Raw genomic sequence first — 25753 nt, 5'->3', positions numbered from 1 at the left:
AGTTGAAGCTGCCCAGCAGGTGGATGGAGTCCAGTGGTGGTGCTCATCCCTCCAGCCTCACCCACTGGCTCAAAGAGGCCAGACACTCAGCTGCTCTTTGGTGCATAAACATAAATGACAGGCAGAGATTTCCCGCCCAAAACTGAAAGCTGCAGAAAGGTGACCCTCTGGTCCACCGGGATATACTCCCAACTGCTGTGGATTTGAGACCATCCCCAAACCTGACTGGCACTTTTCACCCTCTGCAATGTCTGATTAGAAGAGAGACCATTACTTATCTAGGAGTTTGGTTCCAGACACAACACTGCGTCAGGAAGTGAGGCAACGGTATTTATTCAGTACCTCTCAACTTCCTGCGCTAGTGAGGTTACAATATCCCAAGAGCCTGTTTTTCCCACTTAGGCCTTAATCAGGCTGTGCGTGACCACTCCATCCTGCCTTCAGGGTTTCAATGCCCGCCATCCAGGCAGAATACTTGATTCTTTATGAGACTGTGATACACAGTACTTTTGGATGCGTTTGTCTTCACTGCAGACCTGTTAACACTGATGGACCCTACCAGGAGCATATTGTTCTCCGTGGCATAACTGCTGATACCTCGAACATGCAACTCTTTCTGCGATGACCAGGCCACAATCACCTCATTTCTGAAGAGAAATGTGTTCCTATCAAAGAAAAGTATTTCACAAAGTAAGGCCTATTCACTCTCAGTATTACAGTGCAGTTTTTCTGGGTTGTTGTGGAACTACAGTTTATTTGCTTGTGTACCTTACATTTCTTCAGTCTTCAGGTAATTTATGGATAACACTGTTTTAATTCAAGCAAGCATTGACAGACTGGAAGTGGATTGCATTCAAAACCACGAAACTTGAGTCAGCTCATCAGTGAAACGTTCTGCTCTGAGGTTTCTGACACTTTTTGAATGAACAAAGTGTCACTCATTTGGAAATATCCACCATCACTTTTAGACTCTCAGAAAGTATCTGCAGTTTTTTCACAGCATTTCTCCACTGCTCAGTTTTGTTTTTGCCAGGAATTTTCTTTTCTCTTCACCAAAGACTGCTGCAGAGACAGCTCATGGTTTATTTTTTTTTCCATGGAATACCAGAAAGAACAACGTAAACAGCCTGAAATCATTACAGTACAGGTTCTGCTCAGTGCAGTGTAGTGAACTCTGGCCATTTTTATTCCAGGCTTGCTGTTGGCAGTAAAAGAAAAAAAAAAACTCACAAAGAAGATGACACTTATAATTCAAGAGGGTGAAGCAATGTAACAATCTGTTGGGTTTGAGATAATGATAATGATTTTCTGTCAAATGCAATTAAAGCAAAGAATAACTGGAGAAGCAGTAATTTTGATAGTAACTGTTTTTAACTGTGAGGCTCAAGTGAAAGTATCACAGTGAAGTATTGATGTTAGTATCAGAAAACACAATAACAATATTATTTTGAGTAATTACAGCAAACCTGAAAAAGAGCATTTGAATCTTGTGTATATTTTACTTCTTACTGGTTGTGACTGTTTCTTTTCCAGTAAAAATTTAAACTTTTGAACTGTTGTCCTTTCTAATATGTCTTCCTCTCCATCTAAACCAGATCTGTAAATATTGTATCTTTGAGTCATATGTGTGGATTGTGTTGTATCGACTCAGGCTTGCATTGAAAAAAGAGGAAAAAAAAAAGACAGTGAAACCTGAAAACCTGCCCCCAAAGGAGCCATGCTGTGCTGTATCTGCATTCATTTCTAGGCTTGCTTGTGAATGAATGTGTCACTCAGTTACAAAGCAATACACACTACAGTATGTACACAAAAACAAATGCCATCAAGCTTGGTAGAGGTTGCATACTGTAGATCATCTACTAGCACGCAGAAACATGTAACTTTTTTTGGTCTCGTATCACTGCCTCTTAAAATCCCTCTGAGTTTGGGCCATTAAGGTGAGAGAATATGCTGTGGATGATTTTGTCTGTACTTTGTGGTAATACAATAAACAAAAATTGCTAACAATCAGTTGACTGTTTCACTTTTCAGTTACTTTAGATCTTGTGTCTTCAACGTGAGCAGAGAGCAGTCATCTAATTTCTTCATCTTCTTCCAGTGAGGAGACAGAAATTAATTTTAAACTAGACACAGCAATATTAAGGACTATTTGACAATATTGATTACAGTAGTTGGAAATTTGATATCTTAACAGTGAAATGTTATTGAACTACAGTCCAGAACTTTAAAATCAAAACTCTTTGTAACTTCAAAACTTAAGGGAGCATTTTTTGCTGAATTTCTGTACAAGATTTATTTTGCCATGTAAACAATACAGTACTACTGATATGTAATTCAAAAAGAAGGGAAATATGATTTCATGCATATCCAGTAGACCATTTTTCGGAGGGAATAGCACATATTTGATTTTGCACGTTGTTCATAGTACATGTGATCAGAGAAGATGCCACTTTTCAAATACTTAAATTTTTTGAGATGTCCTAAATGAGGTGCAATGATATTGTACATAAGAGTAAGTGATGATTTTCCGAACAAAACCAGCAGTGTTTATATTGTGGGAATTGTGAAGCAAACGTGCCCAAATTATGTACATCTATCAGTGTATTTAGAGACTCTTACTAACTTACAGTTGTTAATTTGGAAATATAAAATACTGCAGCCAAATACACATTTTTTCTGTGCCTAAAAAAGACTGACATTTTATAGCACTTTAATCCATTGAGCTTTGGGAATAAAATAATCACTTAAGGTGCCTCAGGATGTCACTGTTTCGCTCCTAACTGAGGTAAATGGGAAGATAAAATCACTCATGTGGCAGCAACTATTTGAAGAACGAGAAACTTGTACACATGTGCACTTCTCAATATCAACTGTGCTAAACATACGACTACGTAAAAAGCAATTGATGGTACTTTGGATCTGTGTAGTAACTGATAATAATGAATGGCATGCTCGTTTGCCCTCCCACGCTGAGCCACACCTATTTAAGGTAACACAAGAGGATTATAGTGCATTGAATTTTCTGCTCCAATTAACACTGAAATGTGAAGCAGCATCGTAAACATGACATTTTGACCATCAACACAGAAGAAAAACATAATTTTCATCAGAGATTTTTATGGAGTAACTACTGAAAATATTTTCAATTAAAAAAAACAATATCTTAAAATATACAGAAACACTGCCCACCAATTTGATTGTTTCCCTAAAACTCAATTTAATCAGATTCTGTCCCATTAGCAGTTCAATAAATCTGCTATTCCATTGCTGTTGATAATAAGAAGTTTTTATTTTCATTATTATTATTATTATTATTATTATCATCCTCCTCCTCTGATGTTTCTCCTTATGGGGCGTCAAAAATCTGCCCCAACATACAGAATTTTGCCAAAATGTTGTTTCAATCATCCTGGCACTTGTATTTCCCTTTTTCGCCGGCAGAGGGAGAGAAACTCCAAGTAATAACAGGGTGCAGAGGAACACTTCAGAGGAAGAAAGAATACTTCAAAACCATTACACAACCTCACATACTTTATTACTAAGACTCCTAAAAAGAGGCAATAGTCCAAAAACAATTATCTAATGCTTTATCCAGGAATAACAATTTGTTTGTCTACCATTACTACATTCTGTTACAATCATGGTCAATAGCACTCCTGACATCCCTCATTAAAAGCAGCCTTAACCTTCTTGCTGACAGGACATATTTAACATGGTACACTACTGAAGGCCTGGGCCACCCGTCCACTCTCAGCATGTGGTGTACAGCAGCTTCATGCAAATGCAGGACTGGCCGAAACAGGAGAAAATGCTGTTTATTGCTGAGCAGCTTTATTTCAGAACACAATGGCATGAAGCCAAATAACTGTAGGCCAAAGGTGATAGCAACAGTCTGCAACAGAAAAGGTTACAACCGAAACAATAACACAATGAAATAGGAACACAGTTGAAGTACAAAAAATAAAATACCGTGTGAACGTTGAAGATGATATAAACACTGCTTATTTGCTCCCTGTGACACCCGGTTGTGGGCAACATTCGAGTTTGTCAACATGCAGACGTTTTCCTACAGATGTTCACTGTAAATAGGCTATAGATGATCTCATACAAATCAGACAGGGGCGTATGTGCATCTTTTGTCACAGCCAATTCATATACTGTAGAAACACTGTGTTCTGTTTGGTCCAGTTGGCTGTAAATGCACAGTCTGTAAACATTTTTACAGGAGATTATTTGTTTTGTGTGCCAGCCGTCCAAGTTTAGCATATAGCTCCTTAAAAAGTGCCTCTCATCCATCAGTAACGTCCATGACCAGATGTCATTAAGATAATGCCAGTGTGCTGCTGCCTTGCTCACTGGTAAGAGGCAGAGCATGTCAAATATGATAAAAGGCAAATGCCCTTCTTATGGCCCAGACAAAATAAAACTAATTATTTATGTAAACACTTCCCAAACGCAGCTTATTTGCTCTTCCTGGCAGAGTCAGGAAATTGTTTCAGGAACACATTATTGTCCAGTGAAGATCCAATTCGACACATCTCGTCCTCCCAGGTTTTGCACGGCAGGTTCTTGACGCCTGTTGGTGATCTGGCGGTACTTGGAGGGGCACACACCCGGGCTACGATGCACAGAGAAACCCAGCATGAAGAAAGTTGGTCCGGCTTGCATGCAGGTCAGTCCGCCCCCCTCCTCGCAGCTCCGTCCCTCCACTAGTGCACCTGAACCTCGTGTGGCATCAGCTGACAGCCGCTGTTCACGTGGGTGAGGACCTTCTGCTTCAGCTGGGCCACCTGATCCCTCAGCAGGCTGGCCGTCGAGGCCAGGTCGGTGTTCTGGGTCTTCAGCGTCTTGACCTTGTCCTCCAGCCTGGAGATCCGCTCCAGTTTGCGCCTCCGACACTTGGAGGCTGCGATCCGGTTCCGGAGCCGCTTCCTCTCGGCTTTGATGCGCTCCTGCGAGTCCATGTCAATGGGGGACAGCGGCGGACTGTCCCCGAAGCTCTGCACGTCTGGGACCGTCTGGGGTTCCTCCTTCAGCGGCTGGACCCGAGAGAGCTCCGACTGCGGCGGGGCTGCCCCCAGATGATGTGACGGAGGAGGTGGAGGCGGAGGAGGTGGAGGAGGGGGCGGCGGGAAGGGGACCGTGTCCGTGGAGTAGTTGACGGTGGTCCCCAGCGGCCCGCTGCCGTAACTGTTCAGGTTGGTGTAGACCGGCAGGTCCGGCTGCACGGTGACCGGGGCGATGTTGGCCCCCAGGTCCAGGCTGCCGCCGGTCTGCCCGGCTCCGCTCAGCTGGTTCTGCTTGTGCAGGTCCTCCAGCGCCTTCACGAAGCCCTCCGCGAACTCCTGCTCGTCCGTCACCGTCTTCGGGTAGAGGAACTGGGAGCTGGTTGGCGTGGTGGTGACCATCCCGTTGGACTGGATGATGAGCCGCTCCAGCTCCGGGGAGGCCAGCTTGAGGAGCCCCAGGTCCGGGGAGCTGAGGATGCTCTCCGCGTCGCGGAGGTGCGGCTTCAGGTCCGCGTCGTCCGCCAGGCTCAAACCGATGTCCTTCTTCATCATTATTTTCCGCGAGTCAGAGGTGCGAGAGGCGCTCACTGCGGCGTCCTGCCCATACCGCCACACAGCCGAGGACAGAGAAACGTCTGCTCCGTGGTTCAGGCTGCTGGGGGACACGCTCCCGCTCCCGCGCCCGAGCTGCGTCTGGATGCACGCCCGCGCACCGCCGCGAGCTTTTCTACCCTGGCACGTTCCGTTATGTCACATCGGAGCGCGCGCATTGGGCAGAAATTACGTTTTCCACATTTTTATTTGAATAAAGGGACGAGCCTCACAAAGAGGAGGAGACAGCAGCGAGCGCCCACTCTGGGCATCAATTCAGGGGTTCAAAGCTCCCGGCGTGCCTGTTTGGTTGGAATCATAAATATTATAATACAAATCTGTACATTTACGTATTATTGTACACATTTATGCGAAGCCGATCAATTCAATATTTATGCTTCATCCAAGAGCGTCTAGGCTTGCTCCAGAGCTTCATCCCCCATGCAGGCTGTCAGGATGCTGAACTCAGTCCACTACCTCCCCCCTTTGCCCCCTGACCCTGGACTGTTCTGCACATTAGGATCAAGACAGTCTGGATATTTTATACACAGTCAATAAATTGAAATAAATATTATCAATTGGATTTATCTTGCCTATGCTGCTTTTAATCCTTTAGAGAGTATACAAAGTCCTGGACTTACAGAAGTTGACAAATAAGCTATGTATCTTGTTCATCATTTGTTTTACAGAAACATTTTAAATTATGTTTGGATTTTTCAAGTGCATCCTTTAAATGAGTGCATTTCAGGGCTTCCTATCTATCTATCTATCTATCTATCTATCTATCTATCTATCTATCTATCTATCTATCTATCTATCTATCTATCTATCTATCTAGCTATTTAGCTATCTAGCTATTTACTTATATAGTTTTAATGCATTCAATTTTGGCCAGACAGCAACCTAGACTATAAATTGTGTTATCTCAGAAAATCTACACAACTAGATTGTCTCCAGTAATATCATCAGTTACTTGTGTTTACTTTGACTGTTTTTCAAATGAACTGATTGTATTAGTTTTTAAAACAACATGATTTGCATTTTTATTGAAATATTATGAATGGAATAATCATTTATTGCCATGCCTCAAATACCAGCTGGAGTCTGGGGCCTTTTTGTGTGGAGTTTGCATGTTCTCCCCGTGTGAGGATTTCCTCCTGGCTTCCTTCCATGGTCTATAAACATGCATGTGAGTTTAGTTGATGTGAATGTGAGTGTGTGGTTGTCTGTCCTTGTCCTCTGTGTTGGCCCTGTGATGGACTGGCGAACTGTCCAGGTTGGATCCTGACTTTACTCAATTCTTTTCCTGCTGGTCAGTCTGGTCTTGATGTTTTTCATCCGTATAAGATAATCTGAACTCCAGATGATTGGAGTTTATTTATGAGTAGTGCATTTATGAGTATTGATTGTATTAGTATAATCAAGGAAATGTAAAATAACAACATGTGATGATATTATTAATAATTATAGATGTATTTTATGGTGAAACCCAGAAATGTCAAGAATGAGCTTTTGCTTTGCAGAGAGTCACTCAATTCTCCCCAATAGAGGATCTTTGGTAGCAGCTTTATTACTGTGGTGAGGAGAGGTAAACTCCAGATAGTGATGTGAGGGAACAATGTTTACTGTGAATAAACAACTGGCATAACCATAAACATCATTTGTTGAGATTACAAATGTGTATTTTGTCTTTAAATTAAATGTGAACTTGACAAAAACTAAACTGCAGGATGTAACAGCAGTCATTTTGCACTGGAAAGACATACTTGTTATCGTGTGTGAATACAGAGTATGAGTTTTTCTCACATGCAAACAGCAAAGACGCTATTTCTGGGCATCAGCAAATGGAGAAGTCGCATCTGAAACTGGTACGATTTCAACATTTCCTCTGGTCAGTGAGCAGTTTACTAGTTTTGATTTTAGATTTGATCCATTCTGAATAACAAGACAGTCACACGAGCTGTTTGCACAATTTCCACTCAGAGGATTTCCCATCTAGATTCTTTCATTTTCCGTGACGAATTTCAAGGTTTCCTGTCACTTTTAAATTCAGAGCAAAAAAACAGTCAAGTACCTTTTTTTAGTTTATTGCTTAGATTAAGTAGAAATACATCACAAGCCTGTTTATTTAAGCTTAATATAATATGGATTGATAATCTTTCAAACTAAACCTCGTAATCGACAAGCTTCATTAGTGTTTATGCTGTTTTATATTCGTTTTCAGTTGAATGCCAGTTAAGTATACAGTGAAAGGAGTCAAAACAGCTGAAAATATAGCTTAAAAAATAAAAAAGATAAATAAATGAATAAAGTGGATAATCTCTCCTTAACATGGACTGAAGAGGTATTGTTCACTAATGTTACAAGTCTTTTTTAAATGTGATTTTTATTTTGGTACATTGCTCAGAAACAGAGAGACATCACTTTATCAGGCACCCTTTATTTCAGCTGATCAGTTACCCAAAGTGTCTGGAACCTGATGCAAAGGAGCTGAAGTCCATTGAGGTGGTTGATTCTTAAAGAGTTAATCAGACAATCCATGTGCGTCACAGGTAGGCCCCATCCATTACAGCAAAGTTTGAGCGGGTGGATCACATGACATGCCCTGTGACGTCGGATCTCCTAATGCTGAAGCGGAAGTGAAGGTGGGGAGTGGATGGTGGTGAAGATGAGGGAGGGAGGGAGGGAGGGTTAACCAACAGAGGAGAGATATTTTTGTCTAAGAGCTGTATAACCGTGCAGAGAGTGGGGGTGCTTGCTGAGCCTGCAGGCAGGAGCTAGAAAAGGATGTACAACAGCCTCTCTCACACCCACATGTTTCCTTGTTGTCTCTTCCCTTTAATTCTATAACTAAGCGATGTAAGACATGGGCAAAATGTATCGATAAAGGAATAAAATTATCTTGTTTATGGACATTGATTTTCGCTACTTTATAAATCAGTGAATGCCTGTAATTTTCCAGACTGTAATCTTATGGTACAGGGTTTGGGCCCTTCGTACCAGACAGGCATCCAATTCATGTATTTACTAATACCGCACTCATGAACTGTAAAAACTCACACAGAGAAATGCAGTGTAGATCAGTGGCTGAGACAAGATACTGCTCTGTGGAAAAACAAAAAGACCAGAGTAGCCTGAAGGTGTATGTACATCTGTAACTGACTGCAGTGATACTGTAGCACACCTCACCTTGGCCAGCTGCTTGACTGCCTCTGTTGTCCATTGTAGTTCTGTATGGGGAATGATCAGCTGCACATAGCAGATGATATGCCACCTCATATCTCACAATCTGAGGCAAAGGAAGTACCCCTCCTTCTCTCTCTTGCTCTCCCTCTCACTCTCTTTCTCTCTCTCTCTCTCACACACACACAGTATCTTTTGTGAATAAATATGGCTAATGCCTTATAGTTTTGATATGTTTGACTACGCCATCAGCACACATCTTGTGGCTCTTCCATCTGTTCATTCCTATTTCACTTTGACACTCCCTGGAGTGTGCTGGAGAATCTGTTTAGTTTGGTTAGCCTACACTGATGTTTGGATTGATACTATTATGTTGAAAGCAGTGTTTTTGGTTGCTCAGTTGTTAAAAATGCCAAAAAACATGATCCCATAAGTAAATCAAGCTGATGGCATTACTGCATTAAGGACAATAATCTGGTAAAACAGCTCATTCTTTCTCCCATGATTGGATTAGGCCTGGAAGTAAATATATTTTTGACTAGAAATTGGGTACTTTCCCCAGGAGCAGGGATATTAGCAATATCAGGAATAACTGTGGATCACATAGCTCCTCAATGCTCTAAATTCTTCACACATGAGTCAGAACGAAGGTGAACTGTACAGCGTAGTCTCTGACATTGATTTTCATCAAAGACGGAAAGTTGTCTGCAAGTTTGGGCACAGCAGGATGAGCTGTGAGGAATGTTCGGCATCAGGTGGAACAGCTCACCCTCTTCCACGCCCCAAAGACATTATAATTGTTTTACATATTGAGCAACATGTGACTGATGTTGAAGCATGAGTACTTGGTGGTCCTCTGAATTATTTTCTGGAAATAAATATCTGTTCTCTCTTCCAGCACAACATTGTAAACTCAATGTGAGAAAAACTTTTCAGAATATGTAAATAATAATAGTAATACGAATCAAATGTTTTACATCCATTTTTTTGATAACTGTTCAGGCCGTGTTTATGTTACTGTTCGTGTGTTATGTTCATTCAGAATAAAATGAAGTACATAAACAGTAAGCAATATTTTTCTTGTCAAATATAGATTGATGTGTCTTCATATGAATCCCACCAAATTCTCCACGGCGCCTGATGACGTAGTTTCAGAGTGTAGGTGAAGTTCCCCATTCATCACCAACATTAAAATGACAGGCATCGCTTCTCTCTCTCTCGCTCTCTCTCTCTCTCTCTCTCTCTCTCTCTCTCTCTCCTCTCTCTCTCTGTGTGTGTGTGTGTGTGTATCATGTTGGTTATCATAAAACACATCTGTGCCCACTCAAAAGCACAGTGACACGCTCTCAGATGCTTCAGAACTAAACTTCAGTGCAATTTGCATTTTTACATCTATAAAGGAACAAAAACATGTGATATTCAATTACCGGTAGTTTGTCCTCTACAGAACACGAGCAGGAATATTTTCACCACATATGTTCCCACTCAAATGCCATTGAGTTGGATTACATTCAGCCTCTATCTAAATGTGCATTGTTGATGTACTGATCCATTCATTCATTCATTCATTCATTTGTATCATTTTTTCACAAACTCATTTGCTTTTTCGTCACTGAAGTTTTTCACTAAGAATGGCATGTCTATCTATTTTTTAATGTGAAGCCGGATCTATTGAAAATGATTGACCTTTTGATATAATCTAATAAAGTCTAGAGTCCAGAGTATATTACTCCCAATTCTAGATTTGAAAGTGAACAGGCTCAACACATATCTTCTTTGTGATTCAATGTTAATTGACAATATAGATAAAAATAATCAGAGAGAAATACTGACCTCAAAAACATTTCCAACCATTTTCCAGTTAAAACTTGAAACTGAAACATATAAATGACAACCTGCGGAAACAGTTATTTCCTTCTAACCAAGATTTTGTGGTTTGGAAGATTCATATTGCCACCCACATATTTCAGTTGATAGAAAAGCACATTAGTCAATTCTCTGTTATAGAGCCTACGCATGTCTGAAGATACAATACTTTGCATTTGTGTTATGGATTAACTATGTAAAGCCTGGGTTTATGTGGATTGAGGACAAGGTGCTTGATCACATCTGAAGGGAAACTGCTGCTGCTCTGTGGTTCAGTGGTTATTGCTGGTATTTCACAGAATTAAAGAGCTAGTTTTGCAAACTGGTCCTGGTGCCATCTGTATTTCAGTCGTGCTTTCACTGATCCACAAGTATATAATCAGTATCAAAATATGCTCCAGACATATTATATTCCAAATGTTTTCAGACATTGTGTTTCTGCAGGTATGTGTTGTATGAAAGCAAGAAGCATTTTTCTTATGTAGAGTAAAAACAGTGAGGAGTGAATGTATGACTGATTGATGTTCAAGGAAAACCAAACACTGAATCACAAAACTCACTACATTCTTATTAACATTTTACTTTCATTTCTTCAAAGTTCACATCTGCTCATACACATTTTTCACGTCACAGTTTTCAAAACACAATAAAGCAGTCGAGTGAGAAAAACAACTGAAATAAGCTTCTTGAAGATTCTTTATTGTAATTGTCTCATTTTTATGACAAACCAGAAACAAACACAGCCTCAACAGTGTCTGGACCCCCGACTTAGCCTCTGTACAGAACAAGGCCCCCCGGCAGAGGTTGTACGTCCTGCAGATTCACAGGAACACCCTCCACAACATCCAGTCTGTCCTCTGCAATCCTACCACTGCCTGGATGGAATCAGCCACCAAACAGGACAGGAGCAGACCGCAAAGGACAATCGGGTCTGCAGAGAGACGAACAGGGCACGACCTGCCCTCTGTCCTGGAGCTGTACCTGTCCAGGATCAGGAAGTGGGCAGGTGACATCTCTGCAGACCCCTTAAATCCCACACACAAACACTGTAAACTCCTTCCATCTGGTGGGTGTTACAGAGCACTGCATACCAAAAACACCAGACACGCAGTTTCATCACCCAGGCTATTGTTCCTCATGAATTCTCAGTAATCACAGACTCAGTAACTGCTGCAAAATAACACATACTGGAGAATATTTTCACTAGTTTTTACATGTAGAACCCTGCTGCCTTGTAGATACACTGTATTCAACTTGATTTTAGAATGTTGATAGTTTCTTCGTTCCTTAATCTTCGGTATTCAGCATCCTCATGGTATAGAGTCAATTTGACACAAATTCCTTGTTGGCTGTACAATAAAAGCTGATTCTGATGACTTCATCTCTTTGTGGGACTTCATCTGATGCAGCGTTGAACTATGCTGACTGAAGTATCTCCCACGTTTCACAAGAAAACGGCTTCTCACCTGTGTGGGTTCTCATGTGGACCAATAAAGTATGATAATGTCCTCTTTCACCCAAATGCCAGACATCTCTTTGTGAGTAGAGTATAATCATGAACATTTTTCAGACACTGTTTCAGCAGGTAAGTGTTGGATGAAAGCAGAAAACAATTTTTATCTTTGTAGAATCAACAAAGTGAAAAGCTATTACTGGTCATGAGATGGAAGCTCGGGTGCGGAAGGCAGCCAGACACAGAAAACGAGTGGAAACAGGTTTATTTAAGAACTGAGTTATCAGAATTAGTCAGAGGGCCGAGAGACGAGGTGCTGCTTCTGTTGCAGCCAGGTGAGCAGGTGTCAGGCGAGGGAAGGACAGGGGCGGACCAGGCTGCAGCAGAGAAGGTACAGAGTCAGTGGCAGCATGAACAGAAGGCTAGACATACAGAAACCCTGGTACTACTGACTCAGAGAGTGCAACAATCCAGCACCGGAGAGTGGACTGCAGCCAGCTTAAGTAGGCAGCAGCACAAGCGGGACAGACGAGGCCACTCTCTGGACAGGTGACTCCAATTCGCTGACAAGCCGTCCACACAGCCTGCTCACCTACAGGTGGTGGGGGGTGGAGGTTGGGGGGGGGGGGGGGGCAGATAACAGACCTGCTCCATAGTGACAATGGAGTGGGCATGGGGGGGGGGGGGGGGACGCAGAAAACAGGCCTGCTCCAATGGAGTAGGCATGACAAAAGCTAAACTACAACTCATCCATATAAATTAAAAAAAAACAAACAGAACAACAAAACATAAATCAGAAACATTTTATTTCAATTTCTTCTCAGGTCAAATCCGCTCAAGACTTTTAACATAACTGTTCCAAATAGAAAATAGCAGTCATTGTGAAAAATAAATGAAATGTCTCTCTTCACGATTCATTAAACAACAAATTTATTGAATTCTTCTCATTTCAAATTTTCCTAAAGCAAATTCATGTTTCCACTGAATGGGAGGATACTTTGTGATTTTGTGCTGAAGCTGAACTTCCTCCCAGAGTGTTGAGGCTTCATCTGTGAGTTTTCCTGTGACGCGTCAATGAACTGGGATCACTGAAACATTTCCCACGTTTCACAAGAATGCGGCTTCTCGCCTGTGTACGTTCTCATGTGGCGTGTCAAAGTGCCCTGATGAAAGATAAAAAAACACCCAACTCCAACCAACGTCCAAAGCTGCTTGTTTCTCTCAAGCTGCTTTTTCTGTCCTTTCGAGCCCAACACGTGATATCTCGCAATGCATTGTGGGCAATACTGGACAGCACTTTCGCATTTACCGCGTATGATCACGTACTGTGCTCTGACAGACAGAAGTAAACACGAGGAAAAATGGACCGAAACAGAAAGGGGACGGACCGTACCAAGACAAGCTGGACCCTGGTCAGACCCGGTTGGGCTCACTTACTGCTCCTGTTGCAGAAAAGGCTGCCTGGAAGTGAAATGTCCATCAAAGCATCTCAGGGAAAGAAAAAAAAAAGCATCGCAGCAACATGGCACTACAGGCTTGTCAGGGCACAAACTTTAATCTGGACTTCAGTGATGGGCATTTTGTCTTGAAGAAGACACAAATACTACAGCCAGACAGACTCAAATCTTTGTGACGGCTGCAAAGTTTTGTGACTTAGTTGTGTGGACACTGGTGGACTGCAAGGTGCACATTGTTTAACTTCATTTTACTTGCAGTGTTATTTGTTTATGCACAATCTAATCGTACTTTATATAGTTGCAGTGATATTTGTTTGCACAAAGACTTTTGCATCTTATATGAACTGTAACTAACTTTAACAGTGTTGTTGCACTACACACAAAGGCTGGTAATAAACAGAAAAGACTGAAACAAGAAATGGTCTGACATGATTGCATTGGTAAATGGCGCAGTCTCACAGAGGATTTCCCATTAAAATGAAGTTTCATAAATAGCTAGTGAACAACAATATTTATTTTCACCACAGTCTTATTAATTTATTAAAGTACAGGGCTGGTTTTTGTCACCGTATGAGCAAGTAACAGGAGATTTACCTGTCCTGTACATAATGAAATGTTAAGGATAAATATTAGAATTAAGCTGAGGAAGACTGTTAGCCATCAATTTTATTTACAGAAAAACAGAAGTTCGACACATACAATCAAGACGAACAAAACAAGCGGTTAATCTCAGCATGGACTTAATTTCACCATTCACCATGTTTACAACGGACACACTGCTTCAAAATTGTCTGAAGGAAGTGAAAGATTTGCTGTTTCTGAACCTAAATGAGAACAAAACTGAAGCAATTGTGTTTTGTGAACCTGTTCCTGCATTTGGCCTTGGAGTTCCTCACAGTTCTTGTATAAAGAACCTCGGTGTCATGATCGACATTTCTTTTAAACTAGAGAAGCAAATCAGTGCTGTGGTGAAAGTGAGCTTCTTTCAGCTATGACCGATCACCAAAGTGAAATATTACTTGCCCTCTGACCAGTTGGAAAAACTAATTCATACATTCATTACGGCACGTCTGGATTACTGCAATTCAATGTATTATGGGTCTGGTTGCTTCATCCATTCATCGCCTACAGCTGGTACAGAATGCGGCTGCTCGCCTCCTCACAGGGAGAAGGTGTTTCGATCATGTTACTCCTGCGCTGCAGTCACTTCAGTGACTCCCTGTGTCTTTTAGAATTCAATTCAAAATTCTATTGCTTGTATTTAAATCTTTGAATGGTCTGGCCCCTGAATATTTGTCAGAAATGTTGTGTTTGTACGCTCCTGTAAGAGCCCTGCGGTCATGTGACCAGCTGCTTTTAACCTGTCCCCGATCGAGACTGAAAACCAGAGGAGACAGGGCGTTTGCGGTCGCTGGACCTAAACTTCGGAATGAGCTCCCTCTGAACATAAGTTCTGCTTCATCCATCGAGTGTTTTAAGTCATTGCTAAAAACACATTTATTTGCACTGGCGTTCAACACAAGCTGAGCTGGACATTTTTGCATGTTATTGTTTTTATATTTTTGTATTTTTCTATTGTTTTTATGGTGTTATCAACATGTGCAGCACTTTGGCCAGTGTGTACTGTATTTTGAATGTGCTATAGAAATAAACCTTGAGCTTGACCCTTTTTCCACAGATTTAACAAGAAAACGGATTCTCCCCTGTGTGAGTTCACATGTGACACAACTTATGTTGACTTTTTTCGGCTCTGCATTTGTAGTTGATTCTGAATCAAAGTGTTCTTTCACAAAGAGATAACAAAGCTAATTATGTACAGAAGGGTTAACAAGGTAATTAAAAAAAAAAAATTTAAAAGCCGTATAAAGTCACTATTCACAAACATTCAGTGGAGTGAATCTGTTTCTGCTGCATCCCGTCCTTCCACTGGTCAAGTGGCAGACTGGCGTTCTGCGGGCAGTAGGTGTGGCCACAATGCTGGCTGTGTCCAGATTCTTTGGTGCAGGGCTGGTGGCACTGACCACACTTGTTTCGGTCAACAATGCGTTTGTAGGCCCTGCGGGTGGGGCGAGGAGGAGGGAGAGGGCCAGCAGGTGCAATCCGCACCAGAATCCAGACTTGTGGGGCCTGCAATATAAAGGGGCTGGAAGAAAGGTTGGGGCTGAAGACAACAGGTATGGGGGCAATGGCAGGTGGTGCTGGTGGTGGGGGCGGGGGTGGTGGTGCCTGCGTGGGAAAAATCTACCTCTGAGCAGACGGCTTTTGCTGAAGCGACAGTGGGGCACCCAGGGATGACGATGCAGGGGGTCTTCTCTGGAGCGCAGCCTGGCCTGCTGTGCTTTCAGGGACGTCACACAAATGCTGGGGAGCAGGACAGACATCTGATTTCAAAGCGCTGGCATCACCAAGAAGATCTGTCTCCTCCTCACCTGCAGTGTGAGCAACACACAAAGTGGTGGATGATAATCCAGGTTTGAGACTCTTTAAAACACTGATTCACTGAGGATTCACTGTGGTGAGAGGCGGTCGACAGCAAAGTTACAGCTGAAAGTTTTGCTTGATATTTTCTCCTTTCATTAGATGTGAGTGAGGAATATTTCCTGGACTAAAACACCCTCATCCAGTTGCAGCAGCATCAGGTCAGAGCCACCATGTGTAGAGTGAACAAGAGGAAAGCATCTGGTCCAGATAGTGTCAAAGGAGCAGTGCTCAAGGCAAGCACTGATCAGCTAGTAGAGGTTTGTTCCGTCATCTTTAACCTCTGGCTACTACAGTCTGTAGTCCCCTCCTACTTTACGAGAGCCACCATCGGTCCTGTCCTCCACATAGTCCACAGACATGCATGATAGGTGCTTTCATTACTGAATGTGTCTCCAGTTGTAGATAAACTGCAGATGTCTCACATGGAAATGTGGACCTTACCAATACTTGACACTATGCTGGATGTTGAAATCAACATATCTTAAACACATGCAATTCCTCTCCAGGATGCAACACCCTGTCATTGGCCACTCACAGTAAAAGTTAAAATAAAAAAAATACCACTCACAATAAAAAAGTTTTAAAAGAAGAGAATACCACTAACAAAAATGTCTTTCCATTGTGAACACATCTACTGACATTTCTACCATTTTTACTGTAACACTAACACTGATCTGAAGCAATAACTGTATTAGCTGCAAAATGTAGACAATCTTCTTTTCACACACATTACTCTTTATAAACCAAAGCAACTATTTTCTAGAGAAAAGCATGTGAATCCCTCTGGTTTTCCATTAACTACATGTTATGCTACCAGTACTCTTTCATTTATTTATCATTTATTTAATTTGCATCAGTGTGCTGTGCTTCAAGTCACTTTCTTTTTTTCATCCCCTCAACATGGAATGTCTGCCCTCAGAAAATGAGTTCCTTCCAGCACGGAGTATACACTATCTCCTGGCTCGAAAATTACCCGTCAGAAGCCTGTAGGCGATGTCATGCTGACTTCCTTCACAGTTATCTTTCCTGGCACAGCAGGCAGCCATTAATCTAAATAGGCCTCATAGCAGAAACACAGATTCTCTATCCATGTCTGAAGGTCGGCACTCCTTGGGTGACTGTGACAACTGACCTCAGAACTGGTGTGACAGATATATAGATAGCATATATAAAGATTACTGAAAAAACTTCACAACTCAGAGGGGGAAAAATATGCCTTCTGAGCTGAGAGAGAGAGAGAGAGAGAGAGAGAGAGAGAGAGAGAGATCCAAAGCATGGGGCGAGATGCTTCCTGACAGGCTGGGATTAGATGCGCCTCCATAAATATGCTGGGCAGCTTGGTATACTTTGTGCCCACTGGTAAAAATAGGCCCTCTTCCCAGGGGAAGTGGTGACGTCTGCAGCCTGCCTGCATCACCAGCCACAAGTCGGCCTCATCCTCATACGGGAAGAAACAGAGTGTGGGGGGAGCATCACAGTGATCGCCATGGCAACACACGCAGAGTGACGTAGGTAAAAGGAATAGAAAGGAAGCAAGGTAGCGATTGGCTGGCGACTGCGGTGAATTGTGTGTATGTGTGGGTGGCAGAGAAGAGGAGAGGGTTTCAGTAGCCCAGCCCTGAGATCAGCCTCAACAACCCCGACACACACATACACACACAGTCCAAGCCTGTTAGCATGGTCAAGAATTCATGCTGGCAATGAGATGATATGATTTAGCATGCTTCTTGAGCACTGACTTCAGAGGCGGAGGAAAGTGGTGGTATTTTCCTCCCTCACTGATGCCATCTTTGATATTATGCATGCAACCACTTGGGAGGAAAATGTTCCTCACACTCCCCTCACATGCACTTAGACCCATGTAAGAGTTCACTGCCACTTATAAATTTACTTTCTCGATTCTTTTCTTGGTGTTCTACTGCTGTTGGTTTTTTTTTTTTTTGTTTTGTTTTCTATTATTTTTAACTCTCTTAGATTTTTTTAAATCAGTAGATGTACAGGAGAATGAACTTTAAATATGCTGAATAGGTGATATTTGTAAAGTTGTACTAATAATAATTGCGTAATATTTGTATAGAAATGCTTATTCCTCCATCTGTTTCACTTGCTTTATCCTGGTTGCTGCAGGCTACTGCAGAACAAAATAATAATATTAATACTAATAATAAATTTGGTTCCCAGTCAATCAAAGGGGAAAAGAAAGAAAGAATAAGTCACACACGTTTGCAGCGTGTTCTGAGTCAGCTTGACAAGATTGGGTTTTGGAATATGTGATGAAACAGGTAGAAGATGCAAACTTCACATAAGGAGGCTATGAGAGGCTTATTAACGCAGTCTGTGTCAGAGATTGTTAGGTTTGAATTTGATGGCAATTGACTGCCTGATGATGTGTTCTGTGGCATTTACACACACACACACACACACACACACACACACACACACACACACACACACACACACACACACACAGTATTTATATATACGAAAAACTGTACGACAGCTTTTTCTTTGAACCATTCGCGCACTTCATTGGAGTACAGCGCTGCTTTGATTACTTAACACCATTGTGCTATAGGGGTTCTTCAATGGAAGCATTTTAGATAAGCCAACACTGCCACCTAGTGGACTTTATAGCGTATATCCGTGTATCCATGAAAAGCAGTAATGGGGTGAATCTCGGTTTCATTAACCCAATTTACCGTATTTATGTTTACAACAAAGTATGGGAATCAAAATATCCATATTGATCTTTCAGTCATGAGGTGAACCACATTTATAATCAGCTGAGAAAATGCAAGTTTTCAACTGACTCCAGAGACATTTAGTACTTTCAATTTTGGGGAATATTATATGTGGGTTTAGCGTACTTTTAGAGCTGTAATTTTTCTATACATCATTTACTATAGTCCATGTGCCCTAAAAAACTTCAGAAATACCCATCACAGATCCAATTACTGAAAAATACACACACGGGTAAAACATGCAAACTCCACACAGAAAGCCTAGGACAGTATTTGAACCAATGACCTCTTAACTGTGAGGAGAGCATGTCAACACCTATAAAATGCTAGATTGAAATAAGATTGTTTAAAAAGTTGTTGGAGTTCCCTCACTGTAGTTATTTTTCACTCAGTTTCTATTGACATTTACTCATCCAATTTTGAAAAGTAATGTATAACATGCAGTAAGATGTACTGCTTTGTAAATTTTGTGATTATTGACGCTTGAAAATCAAAATTCATGTTGAGACATTTTCACATTTCAACTGTAGTTGCTAATCCCATTGAAATAGTCTCAAAAAAGCTGGAACACAGCAGCAACGAAGACTGGAGAAAGTGTTACTTTTGACTATCTCATAAACAGGTAGCTTGTTTTGCAACCAAACTAATAAATACAAATACAGCATATTTGAGCAAAACACTCAGAAGTGAAAATAGACATTTTATAAAACACTGCATTTACAAGAACTCATACCGATACCTATCATCTAAGTAAACAGCCAATACATTGAATGTCCATGTCACAATAGGCTTGTGACAACAGGTTGGATATTTCTCCCAGATTTAGATTTAACAAGTTAATGTTGCAAGTTTGACCTGGTATTACAGTTTTTTAATTCCAACACAAACAGCAAACTGAACATGATTTTTAAATGAAACAACAGTTTGAACAAAAGTGGTTTATTTTCATGGCCTTTTTTAAATAAAATATAACATAATTCACTAAAGAAAAATGGAATCAAAGGTCAAACTTCTCCATTTCAAACTCAGGAGCTTGGGCACCAGTTATTTAAGTATTTTTTGTCAAATTCGATTCACCACCTGTCGTATTATAATGATTTAACACTGAAGTCTTCTCTCTTTGCTGACAGTTGACAGTGTGCTGGACTGACAATGTTACAAAACAACAAAGACATGGGGGCATATCAAAGGGCCTTCAGGACAGGGGCTTTCTCCCTCTTAAAAGCAAAACTCGCAAGTAAAAAACTGTAAAGGATCTTCTTGGACTGTCACATGACTTCAAACAAAACCAGAAATCTTCCAACTCTGCATCACACACTAATAAATGACTACATGAACAACATACTAAAATAGATGTCAATCGTCAAAAAACGAAAGAAATTAACAAAAACACAAACTCCTCTCAATGCCTTCCCATGTACTTCCTGCAACTCTATGCCATCATTTCAGAAATTAAATTTTATCATAATTTACTGAAGGACGAATTTCTCAGGATGAGTATTAGGTCAGTGGTGGGTCTTCAGGCCTGGAGGCTTGCTGGGTTTCCTGTCAGATGTCTGCTGCTGCAGGTGCTGACCACGACCATGACTGGTCATCCCTCGACCACGACCACCGAACAGACCTGGAGAAGGGGCAAAGGCCAAAATATGATTGTGAGGATTTTGTTCAACAGTGCAATACTGATTGTTGTTTTTCTATGGGTACACAAAATGCACACTTGTGGAAAATCATAACTACTGAGCTGTAAATGAAATGAAAGAACCATGGCTCCTGCTACTGCGTGGATGATATTAAGCAGCAAATGAACATGTCCTCAAAGTTGATGCATCAGAAGCAGTGAAAAGATGTGCAGGGGTACAGAATCGAGCAAGTTTTATAAGTGCAACATATGACACTTCAAACAAGTGGCTCTAAAACTTTATCAAAGGGGAGTCTTCCCACCTATCATTTGCTTCAACCTGGCATCCCTCTTGCAACTTTAAGAAATTATTGCTGATGCTACATCCAGTGTTAATTGGATAAAAACCTCTAAAAAGGCACAACAGGCTGAGCACTGCACCGGGTCAGTTTCCCACAAAACGGTTTTGGAATGGGTGAAAAATATAAATGCATAAATTCAAGGATCAAGGATATGAGTGCAGGTAAAAATAAACACAATGTGGACAGGTGGTAGATAGCTGTGTAAAAAAAAAAACATACACACACATATTATATAATGAAATGGCTTCAGAACAATTTCATTTTTGAAAGGGAGACAAACTAAGTTGCACTACTCACGCTAGTATTGTGATGTTAATCTGGTCACATCAAAATCAAATATGCTGCTTCACAGTTTTGAATCTTTCCATTTCACTTTCAACATAACCATTAGAAGCAGGTCTTTACCAGTGCAAAAAAAGTAAAAACTTCACCTCATGCTATGAGGGAAATTTTGATTGACGGGCAAATACAAAGTCCCACAGAAGACTCACAACAGGGCACGTAAACCCACTTTAAAAAAACAAAATAGAGCATTACTTCTGTGGGAGGAAAATGGTTTGCTCACATGACACAAGGTGGCACTGAGGTTACATAAGGGCATATCGTCTGTTGCAGTAAAGGCAGATGTGACTTCAAAGGGCAAACACATTTTTGAATGCTGTGAGGCTGCTGTCTCTGACCATGTCAAATCCATGCATGACGCAAGGACGCTGTCAGTCTGCTGTCAAGCAGCCGTCAATAGTGTCGTGTTTGACCGTTTCACCGAAAGATCATACTGCTGCATCTTCACTGGACAAATTAATCCCGATTTGCTAAAAGACAACTGGTATGTTTGCCATCTTTTGAACTGTTCACAGCTGTCGGTGTGGCATCCGAGAGGCGGAAGTTAGTACTGTAAGCAGCCTGTCAGCCACGTCCAATTCGGGTCAACATCCCCTCAGTTGCCAGTATTAGACTGCGCTCCTTTAATAACTTCCTCCCAGGTAATCAAGTGGGCAAATGAAAATGTAGCAACTGCATAAAAACACCTGAAAATTGTTAAATCATTAAATTTAAATTAAGTCTGGCATTAGAGAGCAGAATAATCTGAATAACTAAAAACAGTGACTCTAAAAAAAAATAAAAACAGCAACATTAAGGATTTAAAATATGCCCCGATTTATTTCAGCATCAGTGAATGCAAGTCAACATGCATCAACTCACCGCGGCCAGCTCCTCCTCTTCCTTTACCCTGCTGTTTGTTCTGTTGTGCTCCTCCACGGCCGCGGCCCTTCGACACCACGTCCTCCTTCACCATGTCAATGATCTCGTCAGGAATTCGCAGGTACTTGATGGTGCTTCCTCTGATGTAGCACTCAGGCATCCTCCAGAATTTGTCACCATCCTGTAGTTAGGATGTCAAATAACTTATCTGCTGAACAATCTACTTAATATATGACATAGTGAAACTTAAGTACCTGGCAACATCACTGCCAAATTAATCATTGAATTAATGCTCTCATAACCAAACAAGTTAAATTTGTTATTTTAATGCACGGCCTCTGATAAAGAAGGCACTTTTAATGCAAAGTCTTTATTCATTAGTGAATCTTTAAAGGACTAGGGGCACAGAACTGCAAAAATATTTTGCTAGTTTGCAACAAACCTTGACAATTTTCTGCCCTGTCCAGCTGATCTATGAGCAATTAGATTGTGCTCAATTGCTCATGTAGATCGTTGAATAGTGTTTGGACATAGTTTTACATTTCCAACTTCTCAAGTGATTTCTTGTTATTTTAAGGGACCACATAAAGGGGACGTTTTGCCAAAATGTTAGGAATAAAAGTTGCTTGTTACAGTAACACTTTTGCAGAAACATGTCCTATGACTTCACCTAAGGCAGAAGGATATGCATGTGTGTCTGAACAGAACTCATCAGATGACATGGAGTTTTTCACTTGAGAGGGGTGAGCAGTCTCAGAGAAGCTGTTGTTGGGACACAGACGCTGTCATGAGTCCTGAAATTCATCTTTCACTATCACCACTGTGCTGAACTTTATGGACAGACCTTCTGCCGTTAAAACAGAAAATGGGAGGTTCATGTCAAATCAACAGAAGTTGATTTTTTATTGTGTACTTTAATCAATTATATACAACTCTAAATATTTAAAGCATCACTTTGAGACAAGACATTAAATAAACTGCACACAGTCTGATAAAACGATGTTAATATAAAATATATTTTGTGCAGACACACTTCCAAGTTGTAACTTAAGTTAAATTACAGAAGGATGCTTTCCATGGCACAGGACACATGTGAAGATGTCATGATTACTTGACTCCAAGATGCCAACACTGATTTTGTTTTTGTTGGGGGCACACTTTATGCACAGTTTTAGTGTCTGTAGAGAGGAAATATTAGAGTTCAGCATTACCCTGGAGGTACAAATGACCTCTCTTAGGTTGATATTCATCCAGTTGTCACAGCTGACCAGGTGGCCATTGTATGTCTCTCCATTTTTGAGCTCCACCAACTGAGAAGAGAGAACAGTAAAAAAAAAACAAAAAAAAACAGCTTTTCAGAGCCTTGCAAGAAGGTAACATCTTGTTTTGTTATGGCATAAACACACAGCTACACCTGCTCAAAGACACAAATGAAGATGAGAATTGACAATCAGCTAATTAACCTGAATTGTTTTGCTGGGATCCATATTTGGAGGTTGTCACTGAAATGATGTTGAACTTAGAAAAGGCTGTGTCAGCAGTGTGTACATGGTAGATTTCAATTGTGATATTACTGCAATACCACTTTTGCTCGGAAGCCATCAAAAGACACATTTCAAGTACAAGTAACTGTTTGGTTCATAAAAGGATCCTTTGTGTACATGACCCAAGTCCTGTACAAAATGTGGGGTGTTACTGCAGGTAATCACACCATAATGGACAGCTATTCGAACAAGGACTATTTTAGGATTCAAGAGATTTGTAGTGTTACTCAATTTACAAGGTGAACACTGTAATATGTGGCGTTACAACACGACAATGCTCGGTGATGCAGAGTAAATCTCACCATAGGATGGTTCTGGGCCGTCTTCAATAGAGACAGGGGAAGCTGCAAAGTGAGAGAGAAGAAAATACACGTTGCACACATTCGAATATTCGCAAGGCGTTTTATTCGGTACATGAAAGCATTAAGACTTTACGTTAGCTGAAAAATGACCAGTTTGGTATTTTAGGTTTCGTTATTGAACTCATAACTCAGCCATGCGCTTGTCTTCACGAAGCTCCGTAAATCTTACGTTCAACTTCCGTTCAGAGTTCAGTGGGCATCAACTTTGCATCCCGAACAGCCCAATTCAAAGGTTTACATCGACACACGAACGCACTCTGCCGTGGTTTGAAAACAAAGAGCCTGTCTGTGAATCAAATTGAGTTTTTGGAACAGCTCACTTCACTTTAGCGTGTGCGCAAGCCGTGGCCCTGCAATACTCGTGCTGTTCGCGCGAGTGGGACAATATTGACCCCTGGAAATCAAAACACCGTGTAGACAGATTAACGAGTAAAATACTCACCATTTTGGCGGTGTATGTAGATATTTATTTCAGGGCTTTATTCGGTTTGTTGCAGCTCTCACAGCGCCGCTCAAACAACCACCGCACCAAACGATTTCTTCTTCCGAGAAATATGTGGAGCTCCGTGGTCATATATCAACGGTGCTGCCCCCTGCTGTTGAAAAATATAACATCCACCAGGAGCGTACTACACATTTCATGATCAACATTATTTCTGTGCTACTTTTTTTTGTTTTGTTTTGTTTTCTGTTTTTTTTAAATACATAAGAATTGATAGATAAGCCTCTCTGAATTCCTCTGGTATCTTCATGCGCTTTGTATGTGTATACAATTTGCATTTGCACTCTGACCTAACACTTTCACACATCGTTGTTGTCTTTGTCAGTTCCTTTAATTTAAGCGAAGACAATTTTTTCTTGAAAACTTTCAAGTAAGGAAAGCATCACTTTAAAGGAGAAAGAACTATATCTGACAAAGTTCCTCGCAATGTGCCAAATCAACCAATTACTGACTGGTTTCCACTAAATGAGTGTAATTTTTGTATTTTTTTTAAAGTTTTTTTACAAGTGCCATTTGTTGGATGTGTTGTAACTGGCTATCAAATTCATGATAAAATAACACATTTTGTGAAATTGTAAAAAGGCTTGCCAAAAACATTTCAAATGTTGTCTGTATTGTCTGTGAATAAGTACTGCTTCATAAGCATTTTAAATTATTGCCATCTGATTGTAAATACTGTTTACACTTTGATACAACTTTTATTTTGTGATACATTGATACAGCTTTAATAGATTTTAAAAAATGTATTTAAGTTTTTTTAGAGTAAATACATTCTGGATTCAGTATATTTTCCCAAGATTTCGAAATCAGTGTAAAATTAAATTTGATTGCTTGTGCATTTTTATTTTATTTTGATTATAATATGACATGATCAACAGTACAAATTGAAACAGGACAAGAGTACAACTACGAAAGATGAAAAATTATAAAACAAAGTAACAGAAAAAAGATAGAAAAATTTACAGCTCAAATGGGGGGTTTGAATTTTCATAAATACATATAGTAAAGTATAGATTTCAACTGTTTATTTGGTCAGAGTATTTAATTGAGATAATGTAATGTTTAATTTGACAATAAAACGCAATTAAACATGGATTATTAGCAACTATTTCTTTCTTCTTTGAGATCAGAATTTAACGATTTATCAGGTAAGGTATAAACAAATCTCTTTTTGTGGACAGTTGGTTTCAAAACAACATCACATGGGTGGATCAGTTATTTAGTGAGAAAGATTTTATGTTCACATTTGAAGAATTTCTCAGAAGACACAATTTCCCTCGGTCTCCTTCAGAGTATGCTGGAGTGTTTTGGGCCATCTTCTTTTGTGCACATATGCAAAAGCAACTTGATGTCCACAAACTGTTTAGTCCCAACAGAAACA

General features: G+C 40.7%; 2 protein-coding genes across 2 annotated transcripts; both read right to left on the bottom strand.

Annotated features, from left to right (window-relative positions):
* Nucleotides 1–3802: 3802 nt before the first annotated feature.
* Nucleotides 3803–5806, bottom strand: LOC115381481 (transcription factor jun-D). The gene has a single exon (XM_030082901.1). The coding sequence runs from the start codon at nucleotides 5559–5561 to the stop codon at nucleotides 4710–4712; it is 852 nt and encodes a 283-aa protein (XP_029938761.1). The 5' UTR covers nucleotides 5562–5806; the 3' UTR covers nucleotides 3803–4709.
* A 13031-nt stretch (nucleotides 5807–18837) lies between these two features.
* Nucleotides 18838–24431, bottom strand: lsm4 (LSM4 homolog, U6 small nuclear RNA and mRNA degradation associated). Its single transcript, XM_030084019.1, has 5 exons — nucleotides 24313–24431; nucleotides 23811–23852; nucleotides 23176–23274; nucleotides 21965–22145; nucleotides 18838–20402 (listed from the first exon to the last, which is right to left on the bottom strand). Exons 1-5 carry the CDS (start codon nucleotides 24313–24315, stop codon nucleotides 20287–20289), a joined length of 441 nt encoding a protein of 146 aa, XP_029939879.1. The 5' UTR covers nucleotides 24316–24431; the 3' UTR covers nucleotides 18838–20286.
* Between the last annotated feature and the right edge of the window lie 1322 nt (nucleotides 24432–25753).

Source organism: Salarias fasciatus, chromosome 23, assembly GCF_902148845.1.
Source record: "Salarias fasciatus chromosome 23, fSalaFa1.1, whole genome shotgun sequence".
Taxonomy (NCBI): domain Eukaryota; kingdom Metazoa; phylum Chordata; class Actinopteri; order Blenniiformes; family Blenniidae; genus Salarias; species Salarias fasciatus.
Note: the sequence above shows the minus strand (reverse complement) of the source record. Positions and strands in the feature narration are given on the sequence as shown.